General features: G+C 35.1%; 1 protein-coding gene across 4 annotated transcripts in view; it reads left to right on the forward strand.

Moving 5' to 3' along the window:
• The window catches only part of DPYD (dihydropyrimidine dehydrogenase), a 641,531-nt gene that overhangs the window by 81,013 nt on the left and 543,769 nt on the right, over positions 1-16,749 (forward strand). For 2 of the 4 annotated variants that reach the window (XM_087930177.1, XM_087930178.1), the window contains exon 3: positions 11,130-11,212. The exons of the other annotated variants lie outside the window; for them this stretch is intronic. In XM_087930177.1, the coding sequence (XP_087786303.1) occupies positions 11,130-11,212 (83 nt within the window). The remainder of the gene's footprint in view (positions 1-11,129; positions 11,213-16,749) is intronic. 4 annotated transcript variants of the gene reach the window in all.

The raw sequence follows: 16,749 nt of genomic DNA on the forward strand, positions 1-16,749 counted from the left end.
GTTCAGTGGCTACAGCAAAATTTCAAAACTGTCTTCAAGTAATGTCATGACTGAGCTGCTAGAATTACTCTTTGGAAACTTTGTCAGAAGTTTGCATTTTAATGTAGCAAAAACTACTGGGACTACAAAGTTGAGTTAAGATCTTACTTTACTTTAAGGTAGAAACAGATAGGCATATTTGTTCATAATTTGCCTGACATAAATAAGAGACATTGAAAAGATGACAATTTGGTTCATTGATGTTGCTGTACCAGATGATGCAAGGATAGAGGAAACTAAATTGGAAAATAATTACAAAATCCCAGGACTTGAGGATAAAAGCTGAATGCTTATGGAAAAAGAAATCCACTGTTATATCAATCAGCAGCCCTTAGAGCAATGTCTAAAGGATTCCCTTGCTATTTGAAAAATTTGAATTTAGAGTTGAAAATCCTAATTTTACCAAAAAAATTACCCCTGCTTAGAATTGCCTGTATTCTGAGACACCACCTTAATAATCGGTTAGGGCTTGCATTATTAAGTTTTCACCAGTCTACTGTGAATTTAATTGCAGATTACCTACCCAAATTTTTTATATATAATTTGTGCAACTCACCCAGTGGGGATTATGATGAACACCCTGTTCAATCTGCCTATAATTAAGCATTCTTTTGGATCCATTTCTTTTATGTAGATGTTGATTAGAGTTAGACAATGCTTCAAATCTGCTATTCGGATTTGTCATGCGTCTTTGCCTATTAGTTCTGTTTTAATTTAATGAAAAAATTGCTTTAGATGTTATTTCAAAGAAGAAGAGAATGAAATAGTAAAGTGAAACGGGCATTTTCTGTGTGCATTCTTTTTTATAATGATTTTTTAAGCAAAAGGTTACTTATTCTACACACAATTATGCCTATTATCAGATTTCTAAATGCTTTCTTAGCTGGAGTGAATATCTAATCCAGATTCTAGAGATTGGGGATACTTGTGGTGAGCACCAGGTAGAACTGTGGGTTGCACAGTTTACGTTGGAGTTTGGTGGCTGCATCCTGGATCCTGGTCAGTGAAATATCTCAGAGAAGAAGAGATTTTGAGATTGCCCATGCACAGTCTAAACAGCTGTTCTTCATTACTAGAACTCATGAACCAAGGTTTTGTGCTCTGCTTATGACTCAAACAATTGGGAGTCAAGGAATATCTTCTAAGCTCACAGTTGTAATGCAGCCTTTTATGAGTAGAAAGGTTTAGTTAATCACCTATTGGAATTATTTTTTACTGCTTTGGAAATATTAAGATCCTCCAGAACAGCAACTTTTTATTGCATTCACTGAGTCAGGTTCCTTCTCCTTAAAGAAATAAAATTTAAATATGACTTCAAAGATTTTTTTTTAATAAACAGCAAGAGTGTTGATTTTGAAAAGTTAAACTGGACTAGGGATCCAGATGGATTTGGAATACAAATTTAAAATTAGTTACAAAAATCCTTCTTGTAGGAAAATTCAGATGTTTGAATTCTGTGGAAAAACATCATGATAGGATGGAACTTTGATGGTTGGACACCAAAAAGAATTGGAAGAAAATAAAGATTACAGTTAAAGGAGAATATTTAAATTTGACTTGCTAGTAAAAAATGGAGCAAAATACTTTAACACTGGATGTTTTGAAGGATATTTTTGAACAATGGACTCAAATTAATTTTGAGACTATCTCATATCGTAGACAAATGCAATGTTAATGATATCACAGAAGAAGAACGAAGTATACTGGATAAGACTGAAAATGATTTGTATTATATCAGAAGGGTGATTTGGATAACCCGTACTATGTACAAAAGAGATCTGTTAAAGTCTTGAAGGGTTTTCTGATAATTCTCCAAGATGGGACAGAAAAAAAAAGTGAGAAGAAATCAAATTCTAGGATATTATTTGAAGTTATTAAAACTGAGATTGTTGAAACTACAGGGAAAGAATATAGAGTTGGTTTGTTTGATCGAGGTTGAAGTAGATATATAGTTACTTCTGATTACCCTTAAATGTATTTTTTTCTAATAAGGAACAAATAATGAGGCTGTTGGATTTTGTTTGAAGTTAAGAGATGAGGTATAGGATGAAAAGAGTATTTCTGTTATTTTATGAGATGGTGTTAAGTTACTGAAAGTGTTTAATCATGTGATGAAGGGGGAAGTTAATTCTTTAAAGACTTTCTTTTTTTACATTTTTTTCTTTCCTTTATAGTTTGTATTTTCTAAGTATTAAATAATAAAGAAGATTTATTATGTAAGGTTAGCATTGTGGCTGATTGCTCACAGTCTCTTGGAATGCCACCAATATGCTTTGATTTCTCTGCATTGAGTATGTAGTTGTAGCCAAGGCTTTATATTTGTCTTTGGCACTATTGCTCATTATATTAGAATGTAAATGTAAATGGTATGTTTTTATTAGTTGAAAACACTTTTGAATGGTATTTTCTAGAGAAGCTTTTCCTTCAGTAATTTTGAAATAATCCATGTATTTATCCATAACTTCATTCATTCATTCATTCATTCATTCATTCATTCATTTTTTCTTTTATTTTTCTTATATGTACCCATTTCATGTATTCATAACTATGTATACACTTATGCTTATTATCTTGTAAACAATTGACAAATAAAATAAAATAAATAAAAAATAAAATTCTTCAAATTGTACAAGGTCTCTATACCTGTGTGTCCCTTTAAGCAATTTAATATTGTCCCATGGAAACAAACTTGTATTCTATCTGCAAAGGATACAGAAGGATGACTATTCTTTTCTTGTCCCATTACAACGAATGAATTTTATATTGTCAACGAATAGTGTAAACTATATCAGATTAAACATGGAACAGAATTAATGTGTAGTTTAGTTTTTAAAAATTGCCTTCTAAATTCCTTGAAAAAAAAGATGAAAGGAAAGAACTGCTTACATAGGCTGGATTGAAATATTCTTTGCTGATTTGGTAATTATGTCTTAGCAATGTCAGTAGTGTAGCCTGATATTTAATAGTGTGTGTATTAAAATGTCTGTAGCATTATCTCAAAAATTATAACAAGCTAATTTTGACATTAGCTGGACAAGTTGATAAGGCCTTTTTAATAAAGTGATATAAAAAAACTTGGATAATTATTTTTCATTCATGTTTGTCTTTTAAAGAATTGAGCTATCTGTCATAATTTCACAATAGCCAGACTGAGGGTTTCATTAGGAAATGGATACAAGATTGGCAGAGAGGGTCACATTATGTAAATAGATAAGCATTAGGTTTTTCTCAACAGAATGTACTTAACACTCATGCTGGACCATAAGTCTAAATATTATAAAGAATAATAAAAGGTAAATAATAGAAATAAGACATATCCGTTGGATATTTCTTAATTGCTTATTCAATGATTGTGGAGATGTTTTACTACTGTCAGCCGATAGGGTTTGGGAAGTTTTGAATGTCCTTTTTTGTTTAAATACCCCACCCCCTCAAATATATTGATTGATGTCATCTAAGTAAACTTACGTGATTAAGTGAGTTTAGAATATTAGAATTGGCTACTCAAGACCAAGTCGCAACTAACTTTGCCTCTTCTCCTTTCCAGCTAATGGCAGAACAACCAAAGCTGCTTAATATTTTTGGGCAGCTAAAGTCAAAATCCTCGTTAATTTCCCCCTTTCCTTTCTTGATAGTAAAAATACATTTGTCGTTTTTTTCTAGTTGTACTTAAAAATTACAGTTGCCTGAAGGGACTGTATTTGGTTAATAAAAAAACAAAGAGAAAGCAAACAAAAACCAAAACATCTCTGCAAAGAACTGAAGCTACTTAGCTTTTAAAATTACATTTAATTGCTAACTTTGAAAATATTGCTCGTGTTTACATACTGACTGTTGTACATGTCTGACTTAATGTATCTTGGAATATTTATTGATGTATCATGAGTGCAGTTGTATACTACTTAGATGTCCTAGCCGGTGGAATGGAGGCCACACTATACTGGCATGCAGGTGTGAGAAGCCCCCCTCCCTGAAAAATGAAATATTTTGGAAAAAATTTAAAAAAGCAGAATATTATATTTTCCTACAAGGAGAAATGGAGAAACATACCCTACCTGCAGAACGCAGTCTCAGTCTTTCTTAATAGCACCCTCTCCTGTAGCAGATATTTTGTGCCCATAAAGACAGGCTGGGCCATCCTATCTATAAAACAAAAGGCCTTCAGCTTTAGGATGATAAGGATTAAGAAGTACAGGACATGATGCTTCAGGACGTAATAGGATTAACCCACTACCATTTAGCAGAAGACACAAAGCTCACCACATTGCACAATCTCCTATGGGCATTTTGGACACTATACAAACCTCCCCCAGCAGCAGCCTTTCTGAAACTTATAAAAATCCATGTGCTCATCAAATCAATTGGTCAGCTGCATAAGAACCTGAAACCCTGATGGGGTTGGACCTTTCTCCATTTTATCTCCAGAGTCTTTCTCCCAGCTTGGAATTGAACCAGAGGGATTTTACTTCCAACATAAAGATAGTCTCTAAGGATCCAAGCTCGGTTAATGTTTGAGGAGTAAGAGTGAATTGGAGAAGCAAGACTTCCCAGGGTCTAAATTTGAAATCCAGGAGATGGTAGGCTGCCAGATATCTGCAGATGAGGTTAAGAAAGAAATGGCTTTCTGGAGGATGAACCTCTACTTCTGGAACAGCCAGATAGTCAGCTACCTCTAACAGAAGCACATCAGAAGACTGAGTTATTTGACTTAGAGCCTGGGTCAGAAATGATCCTTGATTCTCACATAGGCAGAAACATAAAGGAAATAGAACAAAAAAATTCAGTGAAACTTGTAGAAAAAAAGAGACATGACAAGCATTACTCCTGATAACTATCTGTGGATTTATCTGTGTGAAACTTCTGCTTCTGAAGGAAGTTCAGTTCTTTTTTCCTGAGCTCCATATTGGTGCACAATGATGAGGTTCATAGCTGCAGTAAACAACTCTCATTTAAGTCTGATTTCCCTTACTGTATGTAATGTACAGTAATATAATGTATTTATGTAATGTAATCAAAGAACGAAGAGTCATTTCAGATTTAATAAGTCAAAGGAAATGGAGAACATTTTTGATGAAAAGATAAAAATGTTTTGGAAATGCTTGAAGATGACTTAGCAAGTATCCATTTTATATGGCATTAAAAATTAAAGTGGTGAAATTATTTTGGAAGAAACTAAAGTCAGAGAATTCTAAACAGAGTATTGTAAAGATTTGTAGGGGAATCAGATTGATATGTCAAAGAACAGAATTGGAACCATTGTTCTAATTGTAAATATCTATGATATTTATATATGTCAAAGAACAGAATTGGAACCATTGTTCTAATTGTAAATATCTATGAAACATAAGGCCAAAAAGGTAGAGAAAAATACTGCAAGAATGATGAAAAGTTTTAAGATTCCTGTTGTAGAAGATGTAACTGAAGAAATTCAGTTCTATTTACTTCTAGAGTTGTTTTTTGTGTTCCTTGTCTGATGTGTGCAAAGTCTTTATTTGTGTCAGGTAGTTGGGAGGATGTTATTATTCCCTTATATAAAGAAAAAGGTAATAAGAGTGAATGGGAAAATGACATGGGGGTTAATTTGTAAGTACCTAGGACAGTGGTGGTGAACCAGTTCAGCACTGAGGGCCGAAACAGGAGCGCACGTCTATGCTGGAAACCAGAAGACCAGCTCCCAAGCATGTGTGTGCGTGAGCGCTGAAAACCCGAAGCTCAGCCTCATGGCGCACACATATGTGGTGGCCACATGCATGCGCACACGAAGACCAGCTGGCCAGCACATGCATGCATGCTGGGGAGCTGCTCTTCCAGTTTCTGGCTCTCCCGCGTGCACAAAGACCAGCTGAGTGGTGTGCATGCACACGCCGGAATCCGGAAGAGCAATAGGCTATGACTGGTGTGCCCAGAGAGATGGCTCTGTGTGCCACTCCTGGCACACGTGTCAGGTTCGCCATCACAGACCTAGGAAGATGTTCAGAAAAATTAACCACATTTGTGAAGGTCAACATACTTTTTTCCAATAGAGAGCATGTAGACATGATATATGTTTTACAAAGTAATTAAAAACTGTATGACTGTGAAAATAAAGTTTGTTTTAAGTTTGTTGATTAAAGTACACAAATTATATAATATTTTTGACTATAGAGGTGATATTTGGTTATTAAATGTGGTAAGAGCAATATATTTTCAAAACTAAGTAAGTAATGCATGAGAATAAATACAATACTAGTTTTAACACTGATGTTGTTTTAGTAGTTTAATGTGTAGATGTATAGAGAATGTATGTGGGGATGTAAATGCATATGTTTTATAATTTTCAGTGAATGTTGGATAGATTGAATTATGCAATGGGAAATACAAATCTAAAAATGTATATATGGATCAGCTGTATATAACTTTTGTAGCTGCGACCGGAAAGATAAATTGAACATTTACAAAATTATTCCTTTATTTATTAGATTTCTACCCTGTCTTTCACTCAAGATTTCAAGATAGACATACTCAGTATTTCTTCTTTTATATTTTTTTCTCCAAAATAATAGCCCTGTGAATAAAAATTGGTTAAGAAGGAATAATTGGCCATAATCATTCAAGGAACTTGTGAGGATGAACTAGAACACGGGTGTCAAACTCATGGCATCACGTTACTGTCATGTGATGTTTTGCAACATCTTCCCCATTCGCGGAGCTTGAGTGGGCGTGGCCTGCACATGATGCATCTGGACGCCAGTTTGACACCCCTGAACTAGAACACATTTCTCAATTCTTAGTCCAACATTTTTTAATTGGTTTTATGATTGCTGTGAGCCAACCAGAGTTGGGCAGCCATATAAATTGAATGAATGAATGAATGAATCAATCAATCAATCCTTTAATAGGTAATAGATTACCTATTACCTATATAGGTAATCTTCAACTTATGACCACAATTGAGCCCAAAATTTATCCTGTTAAGTGAGAAATTTGTTAAATGAATGTGCCCCTTTTGACAATTTTTCTCACCACATTTATTAAGTGAATCACTGCAGTTCTTAAATTAATAACATGGTTGTTAAGTGAATCTGTTTTCCCTGCATTGATTTTACTTGCCAGAAGTTCGCAAAAGGGGATCGCATAATGCTGGGACAATGCAACCGTCATAAATGTGAGTCAGGTGTCAAGCATCCAAATGTAAATCACCTGACCATAGGGATACTGAAACGGTCATAAGTGTGAGCAATGGTCATAAGTCACTTTTTTTGCTGCTGTTGTAACTTTGGTCACTAAATGAACTGTTGTCAATGGAGGACTACCTATATTCTCATTTGATCTATACATAAGTAATGAAGAATAGAGAATCGTAGTGGTGAAACTGATCCTGTTTTTGGTATCACTTTTTTCCCCCATGATGGTTAACAAAGGTTACAATTTTTTGCAGCTATCTCCTTGAAAAAAGAGCCTGCAGCAATCAGGGTAGAAGCCTGTGCTATTGTTTAAAAAAAAAAAGAAAAAGTGGGAGAGTCTGCAAAGTGTTTGTGTGAATTGTGTGCTGTGCAGAGCGTCCAAGCAACTTGGAAAGAGTGGAGGAGAGGAAAGTTTTTGGCAAATATAATAAAGAAGCTTTTGGTGGGCGGGGAGGTCTTAATGATGGCAGAAGCCCAGTCAGGTATTGCCTAAGTTTGAGTACTTTGTGTGAGTACTTCAAAAGTTTCAGGGTATCAGGAACTCTCAGGGCTTGTGTCACAGAGAGACGACTAAGCCAAAAGTATAAGGAAGGGAGAGAAAGTGGTTATTCTCTCCCACTTTGGGAATGCCAAGTTAATTACTGTAGAAGAGCCAGATGAGGAGTCTGAATTACAACCAATCAACATCTAGACATGCCTTCACCACCCCAGTCATCACCCTATTAAAAGGGGACAGAAGGCAGCTCACCCTCTAGCCTGGCAAAGCAGCTGTGGCAGTAAAGGACCAAGCATGAGTGTGGCTTCTAAAGTGTCGAGCAAGAGTAGATCAGAAAGGTTCAAGCTGGAGCAGGCTAAAGAGGAGACCTCATGTTAGAAAGCTAAAGCTTGAAGAGCTAGTAGAGGTGGAACAAGAAGCAAATGTGGCAAAAAGCCACTACAGGATGGTTGAACTCAGGTTAAAAAGCTGACAACAGTAAAGGCAGGCAGGAGTGGTTGTTGATAGCATCAATAATTGGGACCAGGGTACAGCTAAAACTTAAAATACAAATTTTTATAGAGTTTGCAGGCTAGAAATGTGAGAATATTAGACTCTTACATAAAATAAGCAGGTCGGTAAGAATGGGAAATAATTAAGAATAGTAAAATACGGTTAGATTCGAGACTGGAAGTAAATTAGGAACATAGAACAGTTTGGAAGATTAAGCCTCTAAAAATAGTAAAGCCAGGGTAGAAATATTGATTGTAAATTAGAAAGAATTATTCTTTCTTTTGTAATAAAAACAACATTTCTCTGTTACTCCCAAACGACTGTGACCTAAATAAAAAAAGTGACTAAGCAATATGAAAACAGTTTACAGAACTGTGCTGGTCATTTAGTGAGATTGAATAAAGATAAACTTTTAGAATGAATATATGAAGGAAGAGCGAATGGCATATAAGAAAAAAGAAATCGTTAGGTGAAACTGATAAGATTCTGAAAAAGAGGATAGGCCTTTAAAAAAAAACCCAAAGCAATCTATGGATATGATTAAAAGATAGTTTCCAAGGACTGGAATATATCAAAATGTGCAGTGGTATAAATATGCATTGGTGTAAATTTGGTTAACCATATCCTCCTCCTTTTCTTGGCTTTGCATAACATTTTGTTTTTTGCCCAGAAAGTAACATAACAGTTCTTACCTTGCCTCTCCTGGCTATCTGTGGAGTTGTAGTAGTTTGCTTGATCTGTGAGATTAATAATGCCTCATTATGAGAAGGAAGGTTGCTATTGGCCTTGAAAGAGGCTACACAGTGTGCCTTCTCCTTAAGAGAACCTTCCTGGGTTGAGAGGTGTTAGGAATTATTACTTGATCTCCAACCTTCCCCTTTTTGATTTCTATGGTAGATTCCCTTTATAGGGATCTAGATGAGGGTAGTTCACCCACCCTTGTTCCTTTACATCTCTTTTGATACAGTCAATCATGATATCCTTCTATACCACCAAAGTGATGTTGCTTCTTCTGCTGCATTCATGGTGCTGGGAGAGGACGGGTTGGACCAGTGGCTGCTCCTTACAAGTTTGGTCCTCTCCGCTATTTAACTTCGTCATGAAGCCACTGTCATGAAGCCACTGAAATAAGTCTAACAAGGCCTGATTGGCGATGTTTTTGATGTTCTGCTGGAGGCAATGAGGGTCCTAATATTTAAACTGAACCCTAGGAAGATGAACTTATATGAGGCTCTCTGCTTCACTGGTGTCTCTTCATGGGATGGAATACCCCTGACTCGAGGGTTCATTTGTATTTGTGGGAATTTTTCTGAATGTGATCTCACTGAAGCCAGTTCCTGTCCAGAAAGAAAATAAAAAGATTAGTTTGGTTCCGGAGGGACTGCGAAAATCTCCTAGTTGCTCTGGGTGAATAAGGCTTCTTTGAAGAGGTGTATTAAAGTGTTAAATTCAAACAACAGGACTGCAGCATGCTTCAATGTGAACTGTCTCGGGTCATTTCTCCACTAACAATTTATCATATCTTGTGGATGATTGGAGTCCATAACCAACTCAATCAAAAAGAATCCTGAAATGCACCTTTTATCTTTCTTAAGAAGCACTTGGTGAGAAAGGAAAAGAACAAGGATGTAGAGAGGATGTAGCTACAGAATACCAATTTAGAAATCAGAACAGGAATCATAGCGAAAAGAGGGAATTTATTAGAATTTCGTTTTTTTAGAATAGCATTGGGAAGAGAGAAATCATCTTAAATTTGGCTCCTTAAATTTCTGCTGTTTTGTTTGTTAACAGAAGATCAGGCTGTACTTGCATTTTGGTTTGGGGATGAGCGAAAGAGTCGGTGATTTCATGGTGTGGTTTGGAGTTAATTGCATTTGTTTGGGGAAAATGGTGTTATCAGCCACCACAGAGTTTTCTAACAAGTTGTGCCCCTGAGAACAACTAAGTGGATCATAATGTCCGTTGTGCGGCAGATATGTCGAACCTCCCTACAGGTCTTCAGCTGTGATACAACAATAACTCCAAACCCATTAGATAACCCGGATATTGCTGCTATCACTCAGACTAATCTTGCAAATATAGCTCAGCTAGTAAATACTTTATTAGTTTCAGCAACCCATTTAGAGATAATAACTTGTGGAGCCTTTGTAGGGTTTTAATGTATTTGAAATGTTAACTATAACTTCTACCTCTAGCTATAATAAAACATAACGATCAAGGGAGATGTAGCAAATTTTGAGTGGGTTTGCCACAAAGAACTGGATTGCGAACATTCTGAGCACATCTCTTCTAGGCAAAGAAGAATAATTTTATCCTGTTAGGGTTGCAGCCATTATTGAAACAAGGTTTTCTTTCTTTTTTCTTTTCTCTCTCTCTACAGTTCTCTACAGTTTGTTGATGACAGTGCTTGATCAAGCTTGGGCTTTCATGTGTACTATAAGAAATTTTGGATTCTGTAATCTATGTATAAAATTTTCCTGTGATGTTAAAGCATGGCTGATTATATTTCTTCTGCATATCGCACATATATGTAATTCAGCAGAACTATTTTATGGTGTTCCCTTCGCTGTTTTACATATAGAAAAACGTGTACACACATTAGGAAGAATTTTTTATTTGCTCCCCCCTCCTTTATAAAATGTTGATAAGACGGTTGTCATGGCAACCATACAAATTTCACCTGTACTTTGTTGCTGAGTTCACAGTGTCATTTTTAATTACTGCTATGCAATTAAAAGCAAAAATGAGTAATTTGTGTGAATATGTAATCAATATAATCAGCTATGTTTGCACTGAGAATGAATGCAGGCAATTTAGCCCACTAGAAAGGGGGATTTGCCCAACGCTACTTTTTGGATTTGGAAATGCTACTTTTTATGCAGAGTCCTCTGTTTGCCTTATATTGCTTTATGTTATTATTATTACTATTATTATTGCAGAACTGTGAGAAACTGGAAAATAATTTTGATGACATCAAGCACACGACTCTGGGTGAGCGTGGAGCCCTTCGAGAAGCAATGAGGTAAGTCTGGGTCACCATAGCAACAGTCACAGATGTGGTAAAGAAAGAGTCATTCTTCATTACTGTGGGAACAAATGAGTTCATTGCCACCATTCAGGCCTATTTTCTAAGGTATTAATTTGTCAGCGGAGAGGCTTCCCTTGAGGCTGTACTTCGGTTTTGAAGCTGTGTGAATGCTAAGTCTCCCTACACACTAAAAAACGTAAATGTTTAATTTGTTATGAAAAATGCTTAAGGGGTGCATTGTTTTATATTTAGAATAAACTGTGTGAATGAAAGAAAATTCTTCATCTAAATTGTGCAAGTATTAAGGAAATTGTTAAAAAAAAAAACTTAGGCGGCATTTGCTCTTAATTTGTATTTAATTCTCACCAAATAGCAGCCTGTATAATTTCTTCTTCTATTAGTCTTTAATGGGATTATACCACTGTATGTTAAAATGAATGACCTCCTTCTTAAAAAGGGGGGAGGGTGTTCGTTTTCAACTTTGGGAACCCATGGCTTCTCACAGTTCTATTATTCACTCAAATCCCTCATGCCCAGGGGTAGGTGGTAAGATTGCAGTCTTGCTATACAGTCCTGCACAGATGCTCACCATATTTATTGGTGCAAATGTTTACAATAGCAGGATTTCCCCCCCTGTTTTTATAATTTAGGGGATGGTGTAGATTTCCTATTTTAAGAATGTATGAAAAACAGAAAAAATGTGTCAAGTTTAAGAGAAAAATCTAATATTTTGCACTGATGTTATTCTGGTAGAATTAGCTGCACTCATTTTAAAATAATTCCAGCCGCCTCTGTAACTGATTCGATAGTAATGCTGTACTTAAATCATTTTAAAGTTTTACTGAACATCCTCCTGTTAAAATATCTGCTTTTTCTTCTTCCTAATAGAGCGTTTTGTTTAGTTTGAATGATTGGGGTAGATAGCATCAGATTTAGAAGCAATAGGGCTTCTTTTAAACCTGATTTGAGTTTTACAGCAGGCCTTAGAAGCCATTCAAGTCTTTTTCTCCCTAAATATTAAAAAAAAATGTTTGGTGTCATATTAAGTTCAGCAAACTATATGAGAACTACACTTAAGCTTAGGAGAAAAGCAGGGACTGATAGTAAAATAAATGAATAAGATCAGATCTGCATATTCTGAATCGAGCTGTTTGGCTATGGGAAGAACTTGACACATAATTTGGAGATCTCCAAACATGTTTCCAGCATTTCTTAGCATTTAATTTGCTATGTTTGGAAATTCCTGAATTATATTTGAGAAGTATTTGTTTACTTTGAAGCTAATTTGAAAATTTGAGATGTAATGATTAATTCTGGTTGAGCATCAAATGAGCATACAAATCACAAGAGAATCTAGCAATCAGAAAAGCAGCTTTTAGAAAACATTTACAGTACGATTGTTTGGCACCTATTTTTACTTACTGGTATTAATAGAAAAATTAAGTAAGTTCAGATGGTTGAAATGCTACTTCGTAGCTGCTTATAAATACAATTTTATTTTCTTCCATGAAAAATAAAAAAATAGAAAACTTTTTATTCCGCCCTAAAGGTGCAATTTCTGACATTAATATGGTAATTATTTTAGAACTTCCTTTATATTTTGTTGTCTCGTGAAAAGAGAAACATTGAGTTGCTCAATGATCAATGTCTTGTACAAGTAATCAGTAATGGGGAAAAACAGGTTGCAAGATTTTTGACAGCTGCATTGGTTATTCTCACAAAGCGGGGAATGTGCATTTTAGAATATATGTTCATCCACAGCGCATAAACTTGTGCTGTAGTTGTAATCTGGCAATTCATTTTTTTGAGGACTGGGGGAATAACAAAGGGAAAAAGTAAATGCACAGAAATTATTCATAAGGCTACCATGTTTTTCTGGCAGGAAAGCAAATGTTTTAATTGCTGTGGAACATAAAAAGCATTTTTATTATTTTGGTCTGAATGTTTCCTTGCTCTGGTTCTGTACAACAATGCATTTGAAGGCAAAAGGATCCTGTGCTTTAAGCAGTTTAAGGAAAGAGTTTAAGTATAACTCCTTCATAACCTCTTTGGTCCAAAAGTCATCTATTTGCTTAAAAACCATAAAAACTTCATATAATAAATGTAGCAGGTTTTAAGTTCACAACAGGACACACTTTCTAAGGGTTTTTCCCCCATTATTTTGCTCTTAATGTTTTTCAGTCAGACTCAACTGAGAAATATCTCTTGCAATTTTACTTAAATAGAGTTTAATAATTTACAAAAAATTATTCAATTGTACTGCAGTACAAGAATTTTGCCCAACTCTAACTGGAAACACTGGTGGTTATATCCTTGTGAGTCACCATCATATATTGACAAACTGAATTTATAAAGTGTAACAGGATGCAATACCGACAAAAGAAGTTCTAAAGCATTAAAAGACTTATGCTTTATTAGTAGACCTGCAATATTTATGTCGTATTAATTGCACTTATACAGCCTTTCTATGGGCTGCTAATATAACATCATGCATATGGTAGAATGCTTGTGTGCTTTGTTTTCTGATCTGCTGTTTAAAAACATAGACAAGGTAGTTAATGTAGCTTTCAGATAGAGAACAAGGCAGTTTCATTTGAGTAATAATTCATAGTCAACATATTCCACAATGGTAGCTGTCTCTAGGGCTTTAAAACGTAATAGCACTGTCTTAAGTATATTTAAAGTATAAATCAAGAAGCCCATGAAAGTCTTGTTTTGAGCTTGATTGCAGGATTGATATTTGATGAAATCATCTCCTTTATCCACTGGTGACAAAGAATGTTTATGTCAAGTTGTTTTTCCAACTTTTATAAGGCTTATAAGATTCTATAGGCTTAGGTGGTGTTATATTGTCTGAGAGTTCATCTGTAATTTCTTGTGGTTTTTTTTCAGTTGGGAATTTTAATTTACTTTGTGAGCTACAGAGATAAATTGGAGAGCAAGCTTTTCTCCTTGGAGAATACTATAGCGAAGGGGGATTATGGGAGTGTAGAGAGATATGATTTCCCCTGAACATTCCTTCAATCACTTGTCTCAAATAAACCAAAATTGTTTAATTTTAACTGACCTAAGGTTACATATTATACATGGTCAGACCTGCCAGTTATAAACTACTGCGTTCCGTCGAAGTGCCCATTGAAGTGTGCCTCAACTTGCAGACAATATGTATAGCAATTGCACTGGTCAAAATAAAAGGAAATCTAACTGGCCAGTCCCTAGGACTCAACTAACATGGGAACTGATGTATTAACTAATAATAATGGATTTTAACACTGGATTTTAAAATTTATTTTACCTTGGCATTTTTCTGCATTACCTGACATAAAAAAAATTGCATTTTTTTTCCACATTTGCATATTTTGCTAGGTGCTGCATATATTTCGCAGAATTGCCATTTTGTGTTGCTAGTAAAACCAGCTGGTTTGTTCTCTAATAATTATTGCCATTGATATTGCTGAATTTAGTAATGAAATTGAATATTTATTCTGATATGGACAAAATGCTGGAAATACCTATAAAATGTATTTTCTTGCAGATTGCTTAGAAAATCTTAAATTGCAATCTTTAAAGGGAGAATATTTGTAGCTCAGGATTGAAATGAGGGGTCCTTAGTGCTCTCTAAGCTTAGGTGTTTTCTTGTAGACATTTCATTGCCCAAATTAGGTAACAAGATGCAACAACCAAGCTCAGAGAGCACCAAGAACCTGTGGTTGAAATTTTTTCCTGCAAAGAAGATGAAGTATGAAATTCTACAATTTATTTGCTATGTCTTCTTTTTCTTTTTAGATTGCAGTCCTATGGTAAGTTTGCAAGCAAACCAATAGAGGATTGTGCTGTTCATTTTTCTTTTTGAGCTTTATACTTTTTTTATATTTCACTTGAATAGTAAGTTATTTTCAAGGCCTTAAAGTTCTTTCTCTAAAACACATTAAATATTGTTTCCATGTTGGGATTTGAATGTTCATCGGTGCAAGTGAAACTAACACAATGTTTTTATACTTATAAATATGTGCTTTTATCAGTGCTTCCTTCATAAGCACTTTATAATTCCTTAGTATCTTTTCTCATTGCCTAAATCTTCGACAGAAATTTTTCATTAGTCAATTCTATTAATGAAAAATCTCCAACAATATTAATTAATCCTTCTTTCAGGTTCTGCTGTTTCCTTTGCTTCCTGGGTCATAAGTATGATGAATCGACTTTAATATTTTTGTGTAACATATAGAGGAAATTAATTGGTTATTTTCTTTAAAAATAAAAAAAAATACTACTGTTTAAAAGAAAAAAGAAAAGAAAAACACAATTAGTTAAATGTATTATATAAATCCCCTCCTCCCCCTGGATTATTTCTATTATAGAAGAATTCATTCTTGAAGCTTCCGTTCTGCTGAACTAGAAACAATTAAAGGAAAAGAAGTTATATGGATAAAGTTGTTTAATTAAACAATAATCCTTCAAGCAGAGTCTTCCACGACGTGGTGAAGTTCTGGAGTACTTTTTCTGTTATTCACAGCCAGTTAGTTATAGTCAACCACATCTGAAAAATGCCAAAATTAGGACAACTTAAAACTTTGTTGGATCAGCTATATTTCCAAATAAATTCTATTTTATTATTTTTGAAACATTGTGTTAAACTAAGGGGGAGAAAAGTCAAATAACTGAGAAATTGCACTTTGCACTGATTAATAATGGATTTTCTGTAAAAGTGGTATTTGAGATAGCCAGGCCTTATGCCATAAAGGGCTTTAAAGTGATAACCAGAACCTTGAATTATACCTGGAAGTGATCAAATAACCAATGTACTCTGCAGAGCAACAGGGTCATGTGAGTATAAGACACACTGCTGATGTCTCTGCTTTCTAGACTAGCGCTAACTTCTCAATGGTTTTCTAGCCAAGCCCCTGTAGAGTACATTACAGTATTCCAAACATGAGGTGACCAAGGCATGAGTGATTGTCTTTGTTCAGGAAGGGGTGCGGTTGGCATACCAGATTACCAGTGCATGGACCCTGTTTGCCATAGCTGTCATTTGCTCATGAAGTAGGAGCTGGGAGTCTGAGAAGATTCCTAGATTGCACACAAGTTTCAACTTTTATGATTCTGTGCAGAGTTGCCTGTAGGTGAGATGTGCTCCATATAAGTCTACTAAATAAATAAACAATAAATGAATCTTGGATCTTGCAAAAAATAAATGGTATGCAGTGTGAGTATGTTGAGAATTGACAATGGAGTATCTCCCGACATAGTTGTTCATTTTTTTCCAGAAAGAAGCCTGCAAATACAGTCCTTCCACCCACACCCCATCCTATCAGAACTTATCTTTCCATCTCCCAGCTATCCATTCTCAATTGTAAATACCTGCCCTTCCATCCCCCTATTATCAGAACTGATGAATAATCTTCTTCTTCTTCTTCTTCTTCTTCTTCTTCTTCTTCTTCTTCTTCTTCTTCTTCTTCTTCTTCTTCTTCTTCTTCTTCTTCTTCTTCTTCTTCTTCTTCTTCTTCTTCTTCTTCTTCTTCTTCTCCTCCTCC

Source organism: Pseudonaja textilis, chromosome 3, assembly GCF_049901715.1.
Source record: "Pseudonaja textilis isolate UNSWEBS1 chromosome 3, rPseTex1.2, whole genome shotgun sequence".
Lineage (NCBI taxonomy): Eukaryota > Metazoa > Chordata > Lepidosauria > Squamata > Elapidae > Pseudonaja > Pseudonaja textilis.